The following is a 23515-nucleotide window of genomic DNA, read 5'->3' as shown; positions in this document are numbered from 1 at the left end:
AATTTTGGGGCATGGTAAGTTCAGCTATTGATAGGTAGTAGATTCGAATTTAGATGAATTTAGAATAACAGGTGGGGTGTGGGCATTCTGAATGGAACTGTGAATGAAACAAGTTATTTTATAAAGTTTTTGAGAGGAACAAAAATGCAAACATCTAGAAGAGTTAAAAAGCAACTATGCTTTAAACTGTTTGAGGGTCCCAGTTTTGAGTTGATTGTTGCTATTGTGAATTTCTCTATTTACAATCTTGAACAATCATGACCTCACAACCAATTTATTTTTGTATTTATCAAGATGTGAAATAGATTATTTTTGCACCTGAGCCAGCATCAAGTATTCTTTGGCCAGGTTTAATTTTGAGTAAAATTCCTTCTGTACCATAAACATAAAAATATACAGCATTGATCTGGCTCTTGTAGTACGCTAGCAAACACCTCCAGTTCATGAGTTTGATGCAGAGGAAAACCATGCTTGGATGTGCTGATCCAGTGCTCTGGAACCCAGTATGGCCGCACGTTTGCATCTATGGATAGGGCTGTAGAAAATGACAGAGGAAGAATGAGGGAAGAAAAGATTCAGACTAACTTGAGAATGTCTGCAGAGAATAAATGTACTTAAGTGTTGGATGAAGAACTTTTGTGTCTGAGATTTTATAATGACTAGTATTGACTCAGCGTATGTAGCTTTTATATTAAGACTTTTATATGGCAGGGACAACAGCCTAGTGAAACATTCCTGATACTTTGTGCATTTTTTTTGTCCTAGGTATTAAATGCAAAAACTATAACAACAAAAAACAGGAGGAGTCTTTCATCACTACTGTACAGGATCAAAACCTCTGATTTAGAGCTGGCCTTGATTAAGTAGTTTTAGGTATATAATCATTTATTTATTTAAATAGAAATGTGTATAATCCCACCAGACGGTTTTACTGCACTAGAAGATGAAAAAAGTGTTTCCGCTTTAATGTGATTTTTTTTCTATTGCTGTAGTGTTTTAAAATTTAAAATAGTGAATTGGTAACATCCTAGCTATTAACTGCGGAAATGAAACAATGCAAAAGGAAAAATCAAACCGTCAGCTGTTTTAAAAGTTTTAAGGTGCACATATTCCAGTCTTTTTTCTTTGTTTTTATTTGTTTTTTTTGTTGAATAAAACAGTAAGGTAAATAAATGGTTAAATGCTTCATATTTTGAATATCATTATGGAATTCCTCTAAGGAGAATTTTTTTTTAAAAAAAGAAAGGTCCAGCAGAATGAGCTGGAGCGCTCTCAAACTATAACTTGTCGTTTATGTTCTGTGTCTGAATTATTTTAAAGGGGTCAGGTCTAGCAGACTTGGTTCTGTCTGTCTGGTCAGGTAGTGTAGCACTTAAAATTCCTTCTTTACAGACCTGCTGTTCTTGGCTCAAGTCCCTGACAGTGTTTGATACTTGGTGTCACCTGTTGTAAATGTGAGCTGCTTCTGCCTCAGCTGGGGCACTAGCTTTGAGTCATTGGAGCATGTGAAGCCTAGAACAATGCAAGGGACTGACTGGGTCACCAAATATTGCACAGGTAATCTTTGCAGGCCCTTCATCCTTTTTAGTTTTTCTTTTATATTTGAATTTAAAAAAAAACAAAAGTGAGCTGTCTAGTTATTTTTGTGATTGGATACAAAGTGCAAGTAAAATAAAATTGCATTTTGGCTCAGCTGCTCTTAAATAGAAGAGTGGAATTATTGGCTGTTTTATAAAGAAAAGCTGCATTTGTTTGCATACTAGTGGATTTATATCGTGAAACACAATTGTGGTGTTTGATGCCAGTGTGTTTTTGATTTTAATTTATTATCCTACCTTTCCCATCATCCTTGGAAGCTTCAAATGGTACTAGCTGTTACAAACTGATAGCTGATGGTTAGGACTTGTGATTTGCCTTTATCCCACGCCAACATTTCCATTAATTTCAGAATTTTTGTCTAAAGGTGTACTGCAGTGAATTTGTCCAAGCAGTAAATAGCAAACTGTTACATGATTTTAACCATAAAACTACATATTTTAAAACACAGATTTGCTTCACTGACCTTCTGCCAGCTGTCAGATCAAGCTATATACATTGCGCCATTCCTGTCCCCCTTACATTTTCATACTTTGTACTCTAGTGACAAATCACTTACCTATCGATGGCTACCAGTATAAATATTTGTCAGAAATATGTATGTTAAGCAAGTGCTGTTTTTATTTAAACATTTGGTCACATCTGTTTTAGGATTTCAACAAATATCTTGACCCTATGCATTTCTGCAAGCTGCTATATTTGTGGGTTTATTTTCCTCAAAACTAATTGGTTATATCTGAATCTCAGCCAGTTTGTGATTTATCATTTTTAATTTTTTTGATCGTGGAGAAGGGGTGGCAGTGAATGTAATAATTATCAAAAGTAACAAAAAGAAGTTTGAGGGGAAAAGGACACCAGCAATCTGCTCAGGAGAGCAGAAAAATCAACTTTTAAAAGAAAATAAATCATCTGTTTATCTGCACAAACCGTTTCAAAATTGAGGTAACTATTTTAAGTACTGTATTAATGGTCAAGTATTGTAGTAGATGAGCAATAATGAATCTGTAATCATTAAATCCAAATAAAATGTTGATAAATTCGCAGTATTTTGATTTTTATTTTCCTGTTGCACATTATTCATTTTTCAACAAAGTATATTTTGATGTTCAACATTGCTTTAATTATTTTTCCACCTTTCATTCCGTGTTCATATTTGGAGAGTAAGACAGACCAACCCAAAGACATTCCTCATGGTTGGTCACAAGCACACTGAGGTTTGTAGCTTTGCGTGCAGGAAACATGTTTCTCTGTCCCCAGTACTGACTTAAGAGGCTATCTAAACTCTTTGACAACAAGCTTGACAATGCATGAATTAAACACTTAAAAGTTCCAATGAAGTTTCAGTTTGTAACCTATGGTTACCACATGCCAAGAGGCTGAATCTGTCGGAGACAGGCTGGGCTGGGGATGCCTAACCTGAAGAAGTTACCCTCCTCCCTCCGGACCAACCTCAGGGAATCTCTCTCCCACTGCAACTCTCTTGTAATCTCTTCAGCCTTGAAACTGCTCGACCATGTCCTGAAGCAAACCAGGTACCACAGTCACATCACCTTCCACAGCACCTGCCTAAGGAACCGGATCATCCCCACCGGACGACAGTCTACATTCAAGCCTTCCCAATTTGGCCCCAACCGTGACCCACCTCTAAAACCAGTCCAGTTCTTCCCCTCCCCCCACTGCATCACAAAACCAACCTAGCTTGACTCCTCCCCCCCACTGCATCCCAAAACCAGCCCAGCCTGTCTCCACTTCCCTAACCTGTTCTTCCTCTCACCCATCCCTTCCTCCCACCTCAAGCCGCACCTCCATTTCCTACCCACCTTCTCATCCCGCCTCCTTGACCTGTCTGTCTTCCCTGGACTGACCTATCCCCTCCCTATCTCCTCACCTCTACTCTCCTCTCTACCTATTTTCTTTTCTCTCCATCTTCGGTCCGCCTCCCCCTCTCTCCCTATTTATTCCAGTTCACTCTCCCCATCCCCCTCTCTGATGAAGGGTCTAGGCCCAAAACGTCAGCTTTTGTGCTCCTGAGATGTTGCTGGGCCTGCTGTGTTCATCCAGCTCCACACTTTGTTTACTTGACTCTCTCTTTGTCTGTAGTTCTTCTTTCCTGTGCTAATTTCCAATTAATTATAATCATTAAAGTTGTGACCCCTTTGCCAACTATCTTTGACCCCTGGTATGTAGAAACAGAAGGTGATATGTTAATTCATAACATGCCTAGTGGCCAGATGTAGATGCTCATGAAAAATATGGTAGAAAAGAAGCTTGAGTGAAGAGGAAAAGGTTAAACATACAAATACAAAAATTCCCCATTATTTTGTCTCCTACTCCTCCTGAGAAAAACCAAAGTTCTTCTTTTGGTCAAGTAATTCAATAGAAGTCCTAACTGGAAGTTGGCTGGGTCTTGTCGTAATGTTGGCCTGGTGCCAACTCTCTGACACCACCACCCTGTCAATCATAACCCCACCCCTTATCACCAAAACATCACCTCCGAGACCATCCATAACCTCATCACTTCAGGTAACCTCCCACCCACAGCCTCCAAACCCATCGTTCTCCAGCCCTGCACTGCCCTTTTCTATCTCCTTTCCAAAAATCCATAAACCCGATTGCCCTGGTCAGCTCGTTTTCTTTGCCTGCTTCTGCCCCACTGAACCTATCTCCACTTATCTCAAGATAACCAAGATAAATAAGGAGAGAGGGGAGGCAGACTGAAGATGGACAGAGGAGAGAGGTCCCCTGAGGTTGACCCGGAGGGTAACTTAGGTTTTGTTATCTTGGATTCTCCAGCATATTTATTTCAGAATCCTCTCCCCATCCCCCTTTTCTGATGAAGGGTCTAGACCCGAAATGTCAGCTTTTGTGCTCCTGAGATGCTGCTTGGCCTGCTGTGTTCATCCAGCTCCACACTTTGTTATCTTGGATTCTCCAGCATCTGCACTCCACTTATCTCAACTCCCATTTTCTCTCCCCGGTCCAGGAACTCCAGACCTATGTCTGTGACACCACCCACGCCCTACATCTTCTCCAAAACTTCTGATTCCCTGGCCCTCAACACCTCCTCTTCACCATGGACGTCTAGTCCCTATGCACCTGCATTCCCCATGCAGATGACCTAGAAGCCCTCTGCTTCTTCCTCCCCCACAGGCCTGACCAGTCCCCCTCCACTGACACTCATCTGCCTAACCAAACTTGTCTTTACCCTTAACAACTTCTCCTTCAACTCTTCCCACTTCCTATAGGCAAAAGGGGTAGCCATGTGTACCCGCATAGGCCCAAGTTATGTCTGCCTCTTTGTAGGATACATGGAACAATCCCTTTTCCACAGCTACACTGGCACCATCGCCCACCTCTTCCTCCATTACATCGATGACTGTATCAGCACGACCTCGTGCTGTCACGGGAAGCTTGAACAGTTCATCCACATTACTAACACCTTCCGCCCCAACCTTAAGTTCACCTGACCATCTCTGTCTGTCTCTCTCTCCTTCTCTGTCTCCATCTCTGGTGACTGCCTGGAGACTGGTGTCTATTTTGGGCCCACCAACTCCCCACAGCTACCTAGACTAAGCCTCCTCTCACCCACCTTCCTGCAAGAATGCTATTCCCTGTTCCTAATTCCTTTGCATCCGCTCCCAGGATGAGATGTTCCGCTCCCGGACATCCCAGATGTCCTCGTCCTCGTTTTCTCGGGGACCGCAATTTCCCCTCCACAGTGATCGAGAATGCCCTCGGCCATATCTCTCGCTTTTCCTGCGACTCAGCCCTCACACCCACTTCCCGCAATAACACAGACCACCCCATCAACCTCTGGATTTGGCACATCATTGTCTGCCATCTGCAATCTGACCCCACTACAAAGGATACATTTCCCTCCCCACCCTTATCTGCCTTTTGGTGGTGGGGGGGGGGGGGGGGGTGCTGCTCTATCCGTAATTCCCTCATCCACTCTACCTTCCCCACTGGCCCCACCACCCCTGGCACTTTTCCCTAGGACTGCAGGAGGTGCTGCACCTCCATCCCAGGCCCCGAGGAAACCTTCCACATTAAACAGATGTTCACCTGCATATCTGGTGTGGTATATTGTATCCCCTGTACCTGATGTGGCCTTCCCTACATCGGGGAAACCAAGCGGAGGCTTGGAGACCATTTTGTGGAACACCTACACTCAGTTCGTGACAGGTGACAACACCTCCCAATCGTGACCCATTTCAACTCCCCCTCCCACTCCTTGGACAGCGTGTCCATTCTGGGCCTCCTCCAGTGCCACAATGATGCCACTTAAAGGCTGGAGAAACAACACCTCATATTCCGCCTGGGAACCCTGCACCCAATGGTCTCAAGGGGGACTTTACAAGCTTCGGAGTCTTCCTACCCCCGACCTCATCCCATGACAGTCCTCCTTGACCCATCCGTCTTTTCTCCCACCTGTCCACTCCCACCTTGCTGGCTGACCCTGACCCCCATGCCCTATTTCCTACTTACTAGCCTCATCCCTGCCTCCTCTACCTGTACATCTTGCCTCCCACCTACCCACCCCTCCCTCACTGACCAATCCCCATCCCAACTCCCTACGTACACTCACCTGTACTGGCTTCATCCCTGCTCCTTGACCTGTCTGTCTTCTCTCTACATATCTGCTCCTCTATCTATCTTCTACCACCACCACCCCTCTCTCTCTCTTTTTATTTCAGATTAGATTAATTTTTAGATTAGATTAGATTCCCTACAGTGTGGAAACAGGCCATTCGGCCCAACAAGTCCACACCACTCCTTTAAGCAGCCCAACCAGACCCATTCATCTATAATCGCCTGAACAATACCCCTGAACACTACGGGCAATTTAGCACTGCCAATCCACCTAGCTTGCACATCTTTGGACTGTGGGATGAAACCGGAGCACCTGGAGGAAACCCACGCAGACACGGGGAGAATATGCAAACTCCACACCGACAGCTGCCCGAGGCTGGAATCGAACCCAGGTCCCTGGAGCTGTGAAGCTGCAGTGCTAACCACCGTGCCGCCCCAGACTTGAAGTTTTACCTTCAGTTCAAAAGAATAGAGTGAGTTTTACTTTGTATTTAATCCTGTGTTGTCCCTGTCTTGGGAATGTTTTATGGGAGAGTGTAGAGGGAATTTTAATTTGTTTCTAAGAGTGAACAAAAGCTTACTCTCTATTTAAAAGGATAAAGGGAGCTTTACTCTATCTAGTTCCACGCTGTCCCTGTCCCAGGATGCTGGGGACAATGTACAGTGAGCTGTAATTTCAGTTTAAATGAGTAGAGGCAGTTATATCTAACCCTGCGCTGCACCTGTCCTGCGAGTGTGTTTTAGTTGGAGACCGTGTTGATGGAGTTTTATTTTCTTTTAGTTTAAAAGAATACAAATCTGGGGATTTCAACTCTGATATTTGAGATTCCACCAATACTTTCCCTGTATGTTGAGAGGGAAAGCAGATTGATAATAAATGAATAACAGTCTGTTCATTTCATAACCGGAATTCAGCCTGCAGTTTGGGTGGGGAAGAGATGCAGAAATTTTGGTTTAACAGCGTGTGAAGCTGGATGAACACAGCAGGCCAAGCCACATCAGAGGGGCAGGAAAGTTTGACGTTTCAGGTCGACACCCTTCTTCAGAAATGGGGGAGGGGAAGGGGATTCTGAAATAAATAGGGAGACGGGGGAGGCGGATAAAAGATGGATAAAAGAGAAGATGGGGTGAGAGAGACAGGTCAAAGAGGCAGGGTTAGAGCCAGTGAAGGTGAATGTAGGTAGGGAGGAGATAGGTCAGTCCAGGGAGGACGGACAGGTCAAGGAGGCAGATGAGGTTAGTGGGTAGGAGATGGGGGTGGGGCTTGAGGTGAGAGGAATGGTTAGGGAGGTAGGGACTAGCTGGGCTGGTTTTGGGATGTGGTCGGATGAGGGGAGATTTTGAAGCTTGTGAAGTCCACGTTGATACCCTTGGGCTGCAGGGTTCCCAAGCGAAATATAAGATGCTGTTCCTGCATCTTTTGGGTGGCGTCATTGTGACAGTGCAGGAGGCCCAGGACGATCATGTCATCCGAGGGGTGGGGGGGTTGGGTGGAGTTGAAATGGTTCGCGACTGAGATGTGTAGTTGTTTGTGCAAACCGAGCGTAGGTGTTCCGCAAAGCAGTCCCCAAGCCTCCACTTGGTTTCCCCAATGTAGAGGAGACCCCAACGGAAACAGCGGATATAGTATATCACATTAACAGATGTGCAGATGAACATCAGTTTGATGTGAAAAATCTTAGGGCCTGAGATGGGGGTGAGGGGAGAGGTATAGGGGCAGCTGTAGCACTTGCTTCAGTGGCAGGGCAAAGTGCCGGGGGTAGTGGGGCTCGAGGGGATTGTGGACCCGACAAGGGAGTCACGGAGAGAATAGTCTCTCCGGAAAGCACGTAAGGGTGGGGAGGGAAAAATGTCTGGTAGTGGGGTCAGATTGCAGATGGCGGAAATGTCGGAGGATGATGCGTTGGATTTGGAGGTTGGTGGGGTGGAACGTGAGGACGAGGCGGATTCTGTTTTGGTTTTTATTGCAGATAGGGGGTGTGAGGGATGAGTTGCGGGAAATGTGGGAGACACAGTCGAGGACATTTTTGATCACTGTGGAGAGGAAGTTGCGGTTCTTGAAATAGGAAGACATCTGGGATGCTCGGGAGTGGAATGCCTCATCTCTGGGGCAGAGGCGAAGGAACTGGGAATAGGAGATAGCCTTTTGATGTTTGGCAGAAAGACCTGAGCAGATCTAGATGATGCCAGTATACTCATTAAATACTACAATGAGCTGCTAGAGCACAGCTACCAGGCAATGTTGAAATTGGGGCAAGATCGCAAAACAGTTTAATGAAGACTGTGTGGAGGTGAGTCCATTCAGGAGGCTTAATTTTCCTCTTAATTATCTGCCTAATCATAGTACTGGCTAAGGATGTCTGACCTGATATTTGGAGAAACAACTGATTGAAAACACTGAGTCTTTACACTTTTGTGTTAAGTAATAATAAAAAGAGAAAAATGTGCATGTATACAGAATCTTCCACGTTCAATGGACATCATAAAGTGCTTTACAGCCACTTAGTATTTTTGATGTTTTTATTTTCAAATTGTTCATGGGTGGGTGTTGCTGGCTGTGCCAGCATTTATTACCAGTTTCTAATTGCTTATGAACTGAATGGCATGCTTAGCCTTTCAAAAGACAATTAAACATCAAACACGTTACTGTGGGTCTGGAGTCATGTGGGCCAGGTCAGGTAAAGATGACAGACTTCCTTTAAAGTATGAGCAAACCAGATGGATATTTGCGACAATGGGCAATGTTACGTGGCCTTAAGATGGTGAATTTCAGATTTTTTTTAAATTTCGCTATCTGCCATGGAAGGATTCAAACCTAGGACCCCAGGCTATCCCCTGGGTTTCTAGACGACTATTCCAGCAACAATATCACTATGCCATCTCCTCTATCTGAGAAGGTGGAGGAAGCAGTGAATGTAGAGTTGTCACAATCTTTAAGTGGTCATTTGTGCATATAGCTATGTTTGGTGATGAAGGAGTTGCTCTAGGAGTCCTCAATATTGACTCTGATCCCCATAACATCAGTCAGATGTGAGCAAGGAAATCTCCTGATTACGAGGCACCATCGCCAACTTTGGCTGATGAATTGGTATTCTTCCATCTTGGATATCACTTGGAGGAAATATTTGAGTATTGCAAACGTACAGAATGTATTTTGGGTGGGTGACCCTTACATCCATATTTAACAGTTGTTTGGCACCACTACAACTGACTAAGCTGAAGGATCTAACTGTTCAACTGGGTCTGCAGTGGGTGGTGAAGGATCAAATGAGAGGATAAAAATATTTTTGACCCTGTCCCCTCAAATCTGCTGCAGATGCATCTGTCCAAGACAGTAATGACAGGAAAGACACCACACAATTTACGTTGAGGATTTCCTCCATTGTGCTATCAGGCATCCATGAGGTGCTGTGGGCCATCAGCAGCAGCAGAATTGTATGCCAACGCAATCTGCAAACTCATAGCACAGTATATCCTTAATCTGCTACTACCACGAAGCCAGCAGATCAAGTCAGGTTCAATGAAGTGTGCAGGAAGGCAAGTCAGAGGCAGCACTAGGCATACCTAAAAGTTAGGTATCAACCCACAACACATGCTGTTTGGCATGCAAATAATCTTAAGCAGCAAGTTCTAACAGCTAGGTGATTCCACAGCCAACAGATGAGATCTAAGCTTTGCTGTCCTGCAACTCATAGGAGGAGGAGGTTCCTGAAATATCCACATCCTCCATAATGGAAGATGCCCAGCACATCAGTGTAAAAGATAAGCCTATGGTTTTTGCAGCAATCTCAAGGCAGAAAGGCTGAGCAGGTTATCCATCTCAGCCTTTTCTGGAGGCTTAAAGCTTCACGAATGCCAGTTTGATTCCATCATGATATAAGGAAATAATTGAAGGCACACAGGATGCTGAAGAGGCAATGGGCTCAGACAATATTTTAGCAATAGTACTGAAGATTTGTGCTCCAGAAATTTCCACACCCCTAGAGAAGCTATTCCAGTAGAGTCATAACTCTTGCATCTTTCTGAAAATATGGCTAAGTTCTATATAGAAAAGGCAGGACAAATCCAATCCAGCCAATTACTGCGTCATTAGTCATTTCTTGATTATTTGTAAAGTGACACAAGGAGTCTTCAGCAATGCAATCAAACAACATTTGCTGAGTAATAACAATAGCAAAGTGCTGGAGAAACACAGCAGGCTTTGCAGCATTAGTAGAGAGAAAAATGGAGTTTACGCTTTGAGTCCAGCAACCCTTGTTGCCCCTTAGGTATTCCATGACCAACTGCAACAAGAACTGGATAATATTCACATTTCAGCTGAAAAGTAGCAACTAATATTCCTGCCACGCAAGTGCCAGGCAATGACTGTTTCTAACGAGAAAATCTAGCCATTGTCCCCTTTACATTTGATTACATCATTGTGACTGAACCCATCAATACCTATCCTGTGAGGTACCAGTGGCCAGAAACAGAATTGAACCAGTCATGTAAATACCGTGGTTAGAAGAGCAGGTTAGAGGTTAGGAACACTGCAGCAATTAGATCATTTCTTGACTCCCTACAGTCTGTCCACCATTTACAAAGAACAAGTCAGGAGAGTTGCAGAATACTCCCCACTTACCTAGCGGTTGCAGCTCCAACAACACTCAAAAACCCTTACAACATCCAGAATAAAGCAACATGTTTGGCACAACATCATTAAATATTCACTGATACACTGATAAACAGTTGTGACAGTGTACCATCTACAAGTTACACTTCATTGAAGGTCTTTAGAAAGCATCATCTAAACCTACAGCCAACAATAAGGACAAGAGCAACAGGTACAGAGTAGTGCATACCCCATGCAAGTTCCTTTCCAAGTCAGTCATTACCCTGACTTGGACATTTATCACTGTTCCCTCAATGTTGTAGGGCGAAAATCGTGGCATTCCCTCTCTGACAGGTTTATGGGAGTACCACACCAAGTGGACTGCAGTAGTTCAAGAATGCAGTTCACCATCACTTTCTTGATGGAAAGTAGGAATGGGGACTAAATAAGCCAACATTGTCAGAATGAATAAAAACAAATGTGATTAATAGGCCAGTGACGTATGAGCGATGATGTGGTTTGAACTCAAGATTATGTACTGAATTAACTGATTTATGTCACATCAGAATACAATTACCCTCAGCATCTCTAAATTTTGGACAATTAATGGCTCTCTAGTTCGGGAGGATGGGAACAATTGTGTAGACTGTCCTGATGAAGTGTTCAAATCTGAAATGTTGTTTGACTCCTGTCTCTCCTCAGAGGCTGCCTGCCTACTCTTGAGTTTTCTTAACATTTTCTTTTCTGTCCCCATTTTCCACTTTCTAGCAGATGCAGCATTATTGAAGAGAGGTGTGAATGTTAGCGAGAGCAGGACTAAGCTTGCGCATGATGCTCACAATTGAACAGCTTGTTACTCAGCAAAAATCAGGAAGTGGAATTTTCTGTATGTACACACTTGGCACTGTCCTTTAGTTTCAGATGGATCATATATTCCTAATGCTGGAAAACAATGTACTTTGTTTGGCTATTGACGTGTCCTACAGAGATGACAACAACGAGCACAAAAGGAATCAAACAATTAGTTTTAAGCACCACATGAAAACCCTTGAGTTATTCTGGTATCGTGGGTAATTGGAGCCAGAAGTTGCAGGTTGAAGACCTAGAGTCGGATTTGATGGGCAAGTAAAATGTGTTGATCATGCAACAAACAACTGACCGTCAACCTGCAGATCCTTTAAAAACATGCCAATTGTAGTTTGCCAAAATAAAAGAAATCCTTAGTGCCATGTCAGAAAGAATATTGGGTCCTCTACCATTACTATAAATAGTTCCAGGATACGACATGTAAAAATACATGTTGCCACAGCAATTTGCAAGCCCTTAATAAGTTGTTAACTTGTCACAATCATCATAAAGTCATAAAATCATGAGGGATGTAAACAATGGAAAGAAAGAAGTTTCACATAAGAAAAATTGATAAAGAGGATACTAGCAGAAGGTAATTGAAAGAAGAGCCAACAGTGGAATGAGGTGTTTTTTTTTCATTTTCCCATGCCGCAGTATGAAAAAAGGTGGGAGGTAGATTCAAGTGTAGTTCCCAAAAGGAAATTGGAGAAGAAACTGAACGGGAAAACATGCAGAGTTGGGGACGAGGATTTATTAAAATAAAAGCAAACTACTGGACATGCTGGTAACCCAAAATGAAAACAGAAGTGCTGGAGAAACTCAGCAGGGGTGGCAACATCAGCAGAGAAATAGAGTTAATGTTTCGAGCCTGATGTGACTTCTTCTGAACTGAAGTTCAGTTAAATCTTTCTATCTCACCACAGATGCTGCCAGCTTTGATGAGTTTCCCCAGCACATGCTGTTTTTAACTTCAGACTTCAGGAATCCACAGTGTTTTGCTTTTATTTGAGTGCATAGCGCTGCATTAGATCAACTCAGCTTCAGTACAGAAAAACGTACTTCGGCCAATCATGTCTGTCCTAGTCAAAAACTACCGCCAAACTTGGGCGTACTTGTGCATGAAACACAGAAAGTTGGTACACAGGTGCAGCAGGTAATCAAGAAGGCTAATGGCATGTTGGCCCTTATTTTGAGGTGGTTAGAGTCATAGAACCATATAGAACAGAAACAGACCCTCCAGTCCAACACATCAGCACCCACCAGATGTTCCAATCTCATCTAGTCCCATTTGCCAGCATTTGTCTCATATCTCTCTAAACCCTTCTTCTTCATACACTGATCCCAATGTCTTTTAAATGTTGCATTTGGATCTGCCTCCTCCACTTTCTCTGGCAGCTCATATACTCACCACCCACTGCATGAAAAAGCTACCCCTGAGGTCCATTTTAAACCTTTCCTCTCACTTTAAACCTATGTCCTCTAGCTTTGGACTCCGCAACCTTAGGAAATAGACTTTTGCTGTTCACCCTATCTGTGCCCCTCATGATTTTATAAACTTCTATTAGGTCATCCCTCAGTCTCCACAGCTCCAAGGAAAATAGCCCCAGTCTATTCAGCCTTTCCCGATAGCTCATCCCTGGCAACCTCCTTGTAAATCTTTGCTACACGCTGTCAAGTTTAACAACATTCTTCCTATAGAAGGGTGACCAGAATTGGACGTAGTTTTCTAAAAGAGGCCTCAACAATGTTTTGTATACCTGCAACATGATATCCCAAATCCTATACTCAATGTTATCACCAATGAAGGCAAGCATGCCAAATATTTTCTTCATCACTCTGTCTACCTCCGATTCTCTTTGTTCGGCAGCATTGCCCAGGGCCCTACCATTAAGTACATAAGTCCTGCCCTGGTTTGCTTTATCAAAATGCAACACTTCACCTTTATCTAAATTAAATTCCACCTGCCACTCCTTGGCCCATTCAACGTCCCTTTGTACTCTGAGATAATCTTCTTCACTGTCCAATACACCACCTATTTTAGTGTCATTATAAGAGTGGGGAGGTTTTACTGCAACTGTCTAAGGAGCTGGTGAGGCAACATGTGGAGTACTGTGAGCATTCCTAGGGCCCATAAAGGAAAAATATCATTTCATTCGAGACAGTTCAGAGAAGGTTCATGACGGTGATCCCTGGTATGGAGGGATCATTTTAGGAGCAAAGGCTAACCAGGTTGAGACTTTATTCACCAGAGTTTAGATACATGAAAGATGAGCTAGTTAAAACATGTAGGATTCATGTTGAAAGGATGTTTTCCCTCATGGGAGAGTCTAGGACCAGAGGGCATAGTATCAGAGTAAAGGGGCGCCAATTTATGACTGAGTTGAGGAAGAATTTCTTCTCTCAGAGTTGAGATTCTTTGGAACTCCTTGCCACAGAGGTCTGTGGAGGCAGAGGTCCTTGTGATTATTTAATGCTGTGATAAGTGGATTCTTGATCAATGTGGGAATCAAAGCATACAGGGAAAGGGCAGGAAGGTGAACATAGGTGTGTGTGTGTGTGGGGGGGTGTACCGAAAGAAGTGCAGATACTGTAAATCAGGAACAAAAACAAAGTTGCTGGCAAAGCTCAGCGGGTCTGGCAGCTTCTGTGAAGGAAAAAAAGAGTTAACGTTACGGGTCCGGTGACCCTTCCTCAGAGCGGATGTATGATCAGACATAATGCTATTGCGGGTGGAGCAGGTTCAAGGGGTCTTGTTCCTATTTCTTTTAACTATTCTAATCCCATTTGCCAGCGCTTTGGCCCCATAGCCTGGACATCGCAAGTCCAATGTGACTGTTCCGAAGAAGTAAGATGCTAATCGTTAACTTTCTGCGTCCACAGACGAGGCCAGATCTGTTTGTATTTCTAGCACTCTCAGAGGGCTGGCATGCCCAGAGAGGGCCGAGTGGTCACCTCGTTCCTGGTGGAGCGCGCGGAGTGGGTGGAGACAGGAGCCGCGCGACGGTACGGATTGACATCACGTTTCTCCATTCACAGACCGATCCAGCCCGTGGGCCCCGCCTCCAGGACAGCCGGGTCCAATGAAGCGCGAGTGGGGCGTGACCTGGAGCACCGGCGCTTGGTTACAGAATGTAACAGAGAGTCGGGTCTGCGTGAGGATGGAGGCGGCGGGCGGGAGCTCGGCGCCGCAGTCGCGTCCTAAGGAGCTCTGCCGAAACCAGCGGAGAGACTCGGAGGTGAGTATCAGTTTTGTCCATGGTCCCGCAGACGGACACCAGCAGGTGACAGTGTCTAATAATAGACAGGCGCGATTGCAGGGAGAGCAGGTGCCGTTCCCTCCCGGTCTGTCACTCGGATCCTGCTCCACACGCCAACTGGAGCAAAAGGCACTCAGCGATGGTAATAAGCGAGACTCGGTTCAGGACTGACCCACACAACTTACTCAAACAAAAAGAAGTCTGCGAATTGCTCAAGTTTTCTGTTTAACAACAAAACCGGGCTTTTTCAACTTTTCAAGATTCTGTACTAAGAAAAAAAGTGTAAGGCGCTTTCACGACCAATTGTCTAAAAATGCTCCAGGACGTTTGAAGTGCGAAGGAAGAAAGGCCGCTGGACCCGAGGCGTTAACTCTACTTTCTCGCCACGGAGGCTAGCGGACTTTTCAGGGCTTTTTCCAGCAATTTCCGTTTTTTGCGCCTCTGAATTTAGTTCCCCTTTTCTGTCTGTCCAACTCTCCCACAACGGAATTGAAAGAACCATGTGTCTCAGACTTTTGTCTACCCTGTCCCGAAGAGTTCTCACACTCCCCTTTGGGTGAATATAGGTATCACTCTGTATCACTTCGATCCACGTCATATGCAGTTGACATCTGCACAGTGTGCCAACCTGAAATGGTCTACCATTTCGTGCAATGATTGTATATTAGAGTACGTGCATAATTCCTGAATGAATTACTTCGCTGTGTTTACTGCAGAGTACACCGGTGGTGAGTGAATGTTTGCGTTTGCAGCAGTAACATTAATGTCACTTCTCATTTGTCCCTTTTTAAGGGGATTAAAGGGCTAGCAGGAAGTGGACAACAAGCTTCTACCTGTGACTGCCGTGAAGATTGGAGCATCGTTGTTAAAATTGGAAGAAAGTCAACTTTCCGAAAGAAGGGCCACTGCTGTTTGTCTTTTTATAAATGACCTGGTGAGGGTTTAGAAGGATCGGTTAGTAAATTTGCAGATGACACTAAAGTTGGTGGAGTTGCAGATAGTGTAGAGGATGTTGCAGGTTACAAAGGGACGTAGATAAGCTGCAGAGCTGGGCTGAGGTGTGGCAAATGGAGTTTAATGCAGACAAGTGAGAGGTGACTCACTTTGGAAGGAGTTACAGGTATACAGAGTACTGGGAGTACTGGGCTAATGGTAAGATTCTTGGTACTGTGGATGAGCAGAGAGATCTGTGTCCATGTGCATAGATCCCTGAAAGTTGCCACCTAGGTTGATAGGGTTGTTAGGAAGCCGTTATGGTGTGTTGGGTTTTATTGGTAGAGGGATTGCGTTTTGGAGCCATGAAGTCATGTTGCAGCTGTACAAAACTCTGGTGTGGCCGCACTTGGAGTATTGCGTACAGTTCTGGTTGCCGCATTACAGGAAGGATGTTGGAAGCTTTGGAAAGGCTGCAGAAGAGATTTACCAAGATGTTGCCTGATATGGAGGGAAGGTCATGTGAGGAAAGGCTGAGGGATTTGAGGCTGTTTTCATTAGAAAGAAGGAGGTTAAGAGGTGACTTAATAGAGACATACAGGATGATCAGAGGATTAGATAGGGTGGACAGTGAGAGCTTTTTTCCTTGGATGGTGATGGCTAGCACAAAGGGACATAACTTTAAATTGAGGGGTGATAGATATAGGACAGATGTCAGATGTAGGTTCTTCACTCAGAGTAGTAAGGGTCAGGAATGCCCAGCCTGCAACAATAGTAGACTTGCCAACTTTAAGGGCATGTAAATGGTCACTTGGATAAACATTTGGATGATAATGGAATAGTGTAAGTTAGATGGGCTTCAGATTGGTTTCACAGGTCAGCGCAACATCGAGGGCCGAAGGGCCTGTACTGCGCTCTAATGTTCTATGTTCTAAATAAAGTTGACACTGTGCTTATTTCCCAAGTCATTGTGATCCCTTAAAATTTGTGCTCCATGTACTGTGTGTTTCTGTCATGGCTTAAATGACATAGGAACAGGAAGCAGTCACACACTCGGTGTCTTTTTTTTTGCCTTTTAATTAAATCAAGGATTATCTGTCTCACATTCTCATTTACTCACAAATGTTCCATAATTCTTAATGTCCTTATCCAACAAAAAGCTTAGTTTCCATGATACCACCAGTCCCTGAACTGATACTTGCTAAAGTATCATGATGAAATGCCACTTTGGGTGGTGATTAATTTCTGGTAGTTTTTTAAAAATTTCAGTTGACAAAGAATTGACAAACAAGAGAAGAAGCAGGTTATGTAGTGTAGGATAATAAAATGTGAGGCTGGATGAACACAGCAGGCCCAACAGCATCTCAGGAGCACAAAAGCTGACGTTTCGGGCCTAAACCCTTCATCAGAGAGGGTGCTCCTGAGATGCTGCTGGGCCTGCTGTGTTCATCCAGCCTCACATTTTATTATCTTGGATTCTCCAGCATCTGCAGTTCCCATTATCACAGGCTATGTAGTGTAACTGATTTGGTTCACTCCATGTGATTTCAAGAAACGGTTGGAGGTACTGAATACTGTAAGGGCTGAGGGCCCTGATAACATTCCATCAATAGTACTGAAGATCTGTGCTCCAGAAATGCCACTCCACTAGCCAAGCTGTTCCACTACAGTTACAACAGTGGCATCTATCTGACAATGTGGAAAATTGCCCAGGTATGCCCCGTACATAAAAAGCAGGTCAAATCCAATTACCACCCATCAAATTACTCTGTCATCAATAAAGTGATGAAATCTGTCCTCAACAGTGCTATCAAGCAGTACCTACTCAGCAATAACCTGCTCAGTGTTGCCCAGTTTGGTTCTGCCAGGGCCATTCAGCCCCTGACCTCATTACTACCTTGTTTCAAACACGGACAACAGAGCTGAATTCTAGAGGTGAGGTGAGAGTGACAGCTCCTGACGTTGAAGCCACATTCAACCGAGTGTGGTATCCAGGAGCCCTAGCAAAGCTGGATGGGTAGCAGTGGAAAATTCTTCGTGGGTTGGAGTCATACGTGGCACATAGGAAAACAGTTGTGGTTGTTGGAGGTCAGTCATCTCAGCTCCAAGACATCTCTGCAGGAGTCCCTCAGGGTAGTGTCCTAGGCCTGAACACTTTCAACTGTTTCATCAATGACCTTCCCTCCATCACAAGGTCAAAAGTGGGGGCGTTCAGCACCATTCACAACTTGCCTGGAATGGGTGCAGTTCCAACAACACTCAAGAAGCTTGACACCATCCAGGACAAAGGTGCCCGATTAGCTGCATTGATTAACAACACGTCCACTATCTACAAGATGTACTGCAAAAAATTATGGAAGATCCTTAAGCTGCACCTTGCAAACTTATAACCACTTCGAAGTAGAAGGATAAGGGCAGTAGATACATGGGAACACCATCACCTGCCAGTTCCCCTCCAAGCCACTGACCATCCTGACTTGGAAATATGTCACTGTTCCTCCACTGTAACTGAGTCAAAATCCTGGAATTTCCTCCCTGAGGGCATTGTGGGTCAACCTACTTGGTCCACAACAGTTCAAAAATGCAGCACATCACCTTCTCGAGGGCAACTTGGGATGGACAATAAATACTGGCCAGCCAGCAACACCCGCGTCTCATGAGTGAACAACAGAAAATATAAAAGTTATGTGGTCTGCAGTAGTCCTTGACTTGCATACCTGAGGCCCATGAAGAAATTTTCCAGAGCCTTCCTCTAGAAACATCATTGATTAATTAGAATGAATCATACATGATCAGGTTGCTGGCATGCTTCAAGAGTTCCTCCTGTGCAGATCCTAAAGTAGGGGCACAAATGGGCTTAAGGGACTAAATGGTTTCCAATTTCAGTCCTTACCTCCCTGAATTAAAATTGTCAAATGTATTATTTGTCATTAATACTTTAAAGCCATAAGGTGGTAGAGCTGGAACCAACAGAATGCTTCTCTTTCCAATTTTTAGAGTTCTTTGGATTTTCCTAACCTAGAGTTTGAATATGGAGATTCAGACAGCATTGTTGCTGAACTGTCGGGTAAGATGACTTGTCCATCACTACTCTGTACATTTCAGTCTTCTACTTCAGTCACTAAAATGAATTTATCTTTTGGTAAGGCCTTTCATTTCAGCAGATGTAGTGAGTCCTGTATCTTTTTAATGCTGCTGATTTGGAGATGTTTTCATACCAGCTGATGCATTTGGCAGCGAAGAATGTGCTGAATGAGAAGAAAAACTAACTTGTATCCACGTACCACCTATTTGTGGGATAGGGAAAATTTGTGTTCACATGATGTTTTTCATTTTTGAGGTGTCCCAACCACTTCAGTCAATGAAAGGCTTTTGAAATAAAGTCATTATTATAACACGCCAAATGTGATGGCCAATATGCACACAGTAAGATCCCAAAAAACAGCAATGTGATAAATGACAAGATAAACTTTCTATTGCCCTTTTGATGTGGATGTAGTCACAATCCACTTCAGGAAGGCTGTGTCATCGAGTCATATATGGAAATATTTAGACTGTTGACCAAAAGTTTTGTTGAAGTGGGAAGTTTGAAAGGGCTATCCAAAGAGGAAAGGGAGAGAAATTTAGGAGTTAGTTCCAGAACATGTAGCATTGACTAGGATAGTAGAAGTTTTTTATTCTTGCATGTCATAGCAGCACCTTAGTTTAATGTTTCCTCTAAGACAGAATTTCCAACAGTGGTAGAGAGAGCTATCATGCTGGTAGAAAGCATTGGTTTAGAATGGCATCATGGTCAGTGTAGACGTAGGACATAGAACATAGAACAATACAGTGCAGAACAGGCCCTTCGGCCCTCTGTTGCACCGACCTGTGAACTAATCTAATTTAGACCCAAAACGTCAGCTTTCCTACTCCTCTGATGCTGCTTGGCCTGCTGTGTTCATCCAGCTCTACAACTTGTTGTCTCAAACCTGTTCCTGGTTGTTCGGATGGAAGGCAGGTGTGGACGAGGTGACACTGAGAAGAGAGGATGTGGTCAAAGAACAAAGACCATACTAAAGCAGTCTGTGAGCCCCGAAAGATTATCTGGTACAAAGTGTGCACAGAACCAGAGAGAGGTTCACCAGAATCCCATAGTGCGCAGAAAGGCCTGTTCCTGTGCTGTCCAGTTCTATGTATATATAAATGCTGCGTTCATGCCTGTTGGTGATATTGCTGAGAGACTGTGTGTAACTGAGAGACAGGAGGGGCCCAGAAAGGAATTTTATAACAAACTACAGGTAAATATATGGGGGGGAGACACTTGCAAGAGATCTATGGACTACAGTGAAAAGTAGAGTGGAAGCTATAACGTTTATGCGACACAAATGCACCCTTCAGTCCACCCCCATTGAGGAGTGTGATGTTTGTAAAAAGAATGAGATCTAGCAGTAACAGCAGGCCATAGTCACACTCAATGTTGTTAGTCTTTTGTATCAAAATAAGGATAGAAACAGGACTGAAGTAATTTGAATAAGGAAGCAGGTGGCTGTGAGGTTAAACGAGGAAACTCTAAAATAAAAGCTTGATTTATCATCACAGAGGTGCAGGGTGATAGTTTGGGGTGGTCGCGGAAACACAAGATCTCAGACGTTGGGGGTGGATCTATGGAATGGGGCAAATTTGGAGCTGGGTATGAGCAGAGAGGATATGCAGACAGATAAGCAATTAGTCTCAGTTTTCCTGAGTTCCAAAGACTGGGATCAAATCCTCTCCGACAGTTGAGGGAGTCCCATTGATTTTAAGGATGTGGGTCTTGAAATGAAAGGCTGGTATTTATTGCCAATCCCAGTTGCTCTGAGAAGGAGTCTTTTCCTTCAGCTGCTGTTTCTGTTTGTAGAAATCGAATGCAATTCAGTGGCTTGCTTTAAAGGGCAGTTAAGAATAAACCATGTTCGTGTAGGACTGGAGTCATATATAGTTCTAGACTGGGCAAGGCTTAGTTTTTTGGATAATTGGGCAGTTTTGTGGTTATTTGCACAGAAACCATTTATTAAATTCCAAGATATTTTAAAGTAGAATGCAGATCCTCAAATTTTCCTAATTCTGTCTGTATCAGTGTCTCCAGATTATTGACCGAAGTATCTCGATTACTAGTCCAATAACACAGCCACTAACATAATCAGATGTAAGGAGGTGGTTTAGTGGAGAGACAAAGATGAATTCCTGAAAAATAAATGTTAAAAATTAATTGAAAAAGAGAGAATCCCCATTTAAAAAGATACTGGAGAAGTTGATGTGGAAACCTCAAAGTTAAACCTTAAATTATAATTTAGCAAAAAGATTTCAATGCTGAGTGGTAAATGATGTGGAAGAAACTTGCAGACGCACTGCATGTTGTTAATGTCATAAGAAACAGAAACAAAAGTCGACCACTCAGCCCATTGAGCTTGCTCAGCCATTCAGTAAGATCGTGTTTGATCTGATTGTGGCTCTAACTTTCCTATCTGTTCTATGATTCCTTGACTCATTTGTTGATCAAAAATTTGTCTAACATAGCCTTAAATATATTCAATGACCCAGCCTCCACTGCTTTCTGTGAAGACTATTCCAAAGACTAATGAGCCCCAAGAGAAGAAATTTCTCCTCGTCTATTTCTTAAATGAGAGACTTCTTCTTTTCAAATTGTCTCCTGTAGTTATAAATTGTCCTACAGGAGGAACCGTTGTCCCACTCAAAATCTTGGATATTTTAACACATTTTAAAAGTAGTATTATGTAATTAATAAGATCATCTCTCATTTTTCTAAACTCGATTGAGTATCGACCCATCCTTCTGAATTTTCCTTGAGAGAAGATTTCATCATCCCAGGAATGAGCCGAGTGATCCTTTAGTAAACATTTGCCAATGCAAGTTTATCTCTCCTTTTAAAAAAAGGATATTTATGTTGAACAACCTTTCCTCTTTTCTCTTTCTGCAGAGCTTTACAGTTACACTGAAGAGCCTGAATTTTCCGCTAACAGAGATTGCTTTGAAGAGGATTTTGCAATACATGGTAATAGACAATTGCACGGGTCAGAAACGGGGTCCTTATAAAACCTTTTGTGTAATTGCCAGATTTGTGTGAGTAAGAATTTGGGGCAAGACAATATCCCAGGATTGCAGTGAAGAGGCTGAAGTTTGGAGAACAATGTTCCTGTCAGCACCTTTTCATGACAATGACTAGAATGCTACTAGGAATGAGGGACTTCAATTTCATGGAGAGATGGGAGAGAAGTTAGATTTCTCCTTCAAAGATCAGAAAAGATTAAACAAAGATTTCATTGATTTCAATGTTTTTGTAGAATAGATGAGAAAGTATTTCCATTTAGAGAAATGAGTAGCAACAAGAGGACACAGATTTAAGTTGATTGGCAAAAGAGTCAGAGTGAGGTAAGAAATTATTTGCCTAGTGAGTTGTTTTGAAATGAAATGACCTGAAAAAGTGATCAAAACTGATTGGATAATAGATTTTTAGAGGGAATTCAATAAATATTTGAAAGGTAATAAAACATGGCACGGGAAAAGCAAAGGAGTATGGGAGTATTAGATACTTCTTACAAACAGCTAGTGTAGAATTTGACAGGCCAAATGACCATCACATGTGTTGCATTATTCTATGAGCTGAACCTTTTTAAGGGATTTTGAGGACAGATGGGCTGAGTCCTTCAGCAATCCTACTTATTTTCCTAATTCCTGTTGTTTCCTTTTTAACCTCATTTGAATAGGTTACCTTTTCCTGTGCACCCTTTCTATACTACTGTCATTTTAGGCCACTTAGTCTGCAGAGTGCATATTGTTATAGATGGAGATTTATATCATAATTCACAATAGGTTGTGCTATTGACTGCATCACTGGTTACTGAACCTCCAGTTCAATAAGATTAGCTGCAACCGCAGTGCCTGTGCAGTGCTCCACTAGGTTCATCTGATTAATTTCTGTTAGTCTCAACTTGTCTAATAAACACACACAAACACTCCCCAAGAACCCAGTTCACTATAGGCCAATTAACATCATCCTAGTGGTTGAGGAGAAAGACCACAGGGAATAGATTCCAGTTACATGATACATATGACATTTTTATGGAGTGAGTAATAGGTTTAACAGAGCAAGTTTCACCCCCATCACATTTCTGTTTAGTTTTTTTTATCGTCTGTCTCAAATTCTGCATATTAGTGATCACATTGTTCCCTTGGGAATGGATCAAATTGATCTGAAAACCTTTGGGGACCAAGAGGGGCTTGTTTACCTTATGAAATTTTGGAGGGGGTGAGGAATGTGAATGTTGGCATCAGTAAAATTTATTACATTTTTGTCTTTTCCAGGAAAGGGCAAGAAATGGGTAGAGTTGGAAGATGATGAGCATAAATCCTATTTGATGAGGCTGCTGGATGGATTGGAGGTGATAAATAGGGAGAAGAGACTTAAATTTGCCAGAGCCATTCTTTACCTGGCCCAAGGTAATTGGTAATGGGACAGTACTACTCGTTTCATTTCTGAATTAACTTCTGTGGCTATCACTATTCTGTCAACAGGTGAGTCAAAGGTATTGGACATAGGTAGGAATTTGGAGTTATAGCCACAATCCAGTCAGCTGTGATCTTATTGAATGATGGAGCAGACTTGAGGAGGCAAACAACTTACCTCTGCTGCTACTTCATATGTTGTGCAAATCCA

The 23515-nt window shown here is 43.1% G+C and overlaps 2 protein-coding genes across 5 annotated transcripts in view; both read left to right on the top strand.

The window, feature by feature from the left end:
• Nucleotides 1–2612, top strand: part of LOC125463278 (putative adenosylhomocysteinase 3) — a 79306-nt gene extending 76694 nt beyond the window's left edge. For all 4 annotated transcript variants that reach the window (XM_048554341.2, XM_048554346.2, XM_048554340.2 and 1 more), the window contains one exon: nucleotides 766–2612. In XM_048554341.2, coding sequence (XP_048410298.1) covers nucleotides 766–772 — 7 coding nt within the window. In that variant the 3' untranslated portion in view covers nucleotides 773–2612. The remainder of the gene's footprint in view (nucleotides 1–765) is intronic.
• Nucleotides 2613–14755: 12143 nt separating this feature from the next.
• The window catches only part of LOC125463221 (striatin-interacting protein 2-like), a 35683-nt gene continuing 26923 nt past the window's right edge, over nucleotides 14756–23515 (top strand). The window contains exons 1-4 of the mRNA XM_048554182.2: nucleotides 14756–14865; nucleotides 18817–18886; nucleotides 21779–21853; nucleotides 23164–23298. Coding sequence (XP_048410139.1) covers nucleotides 14788–14865; nucleotides 18817–18886; nucleotides 21779–21853; nucleotides 23164–23298 — 358 coding nt within the window. The 5' untranslated portion in view covers nucleotides 14756–14787. The remainder of the gene's footprint in view (nucleotides 14866–18816; nucleotides 18887–21778; nucleotides 21854–23163; nucleotides 23299–23515) is intronic.

The sequence above is a fragment of the Stegostoma tigrinum genome, chromosome 25 (genome assembly GCF_030684315.1).
Source record: "Stegostoma tigrinum isolate sSteTig4 chromosome 25, sSteTig4.hap1, whole genome shotgun sequence".
NCBI classification, from domain to species: Eukaryota; Metazoa; Chordata; class Chondrichthyes; order Orectolobiformes; family Stegostomatidae; genus Stegostoma; species Stegostoma tigrinum.
Note: the sequence above shows the minus strand (reverse complement) of the source record. Positions and strands in the feature narration are given on the sequence as shown.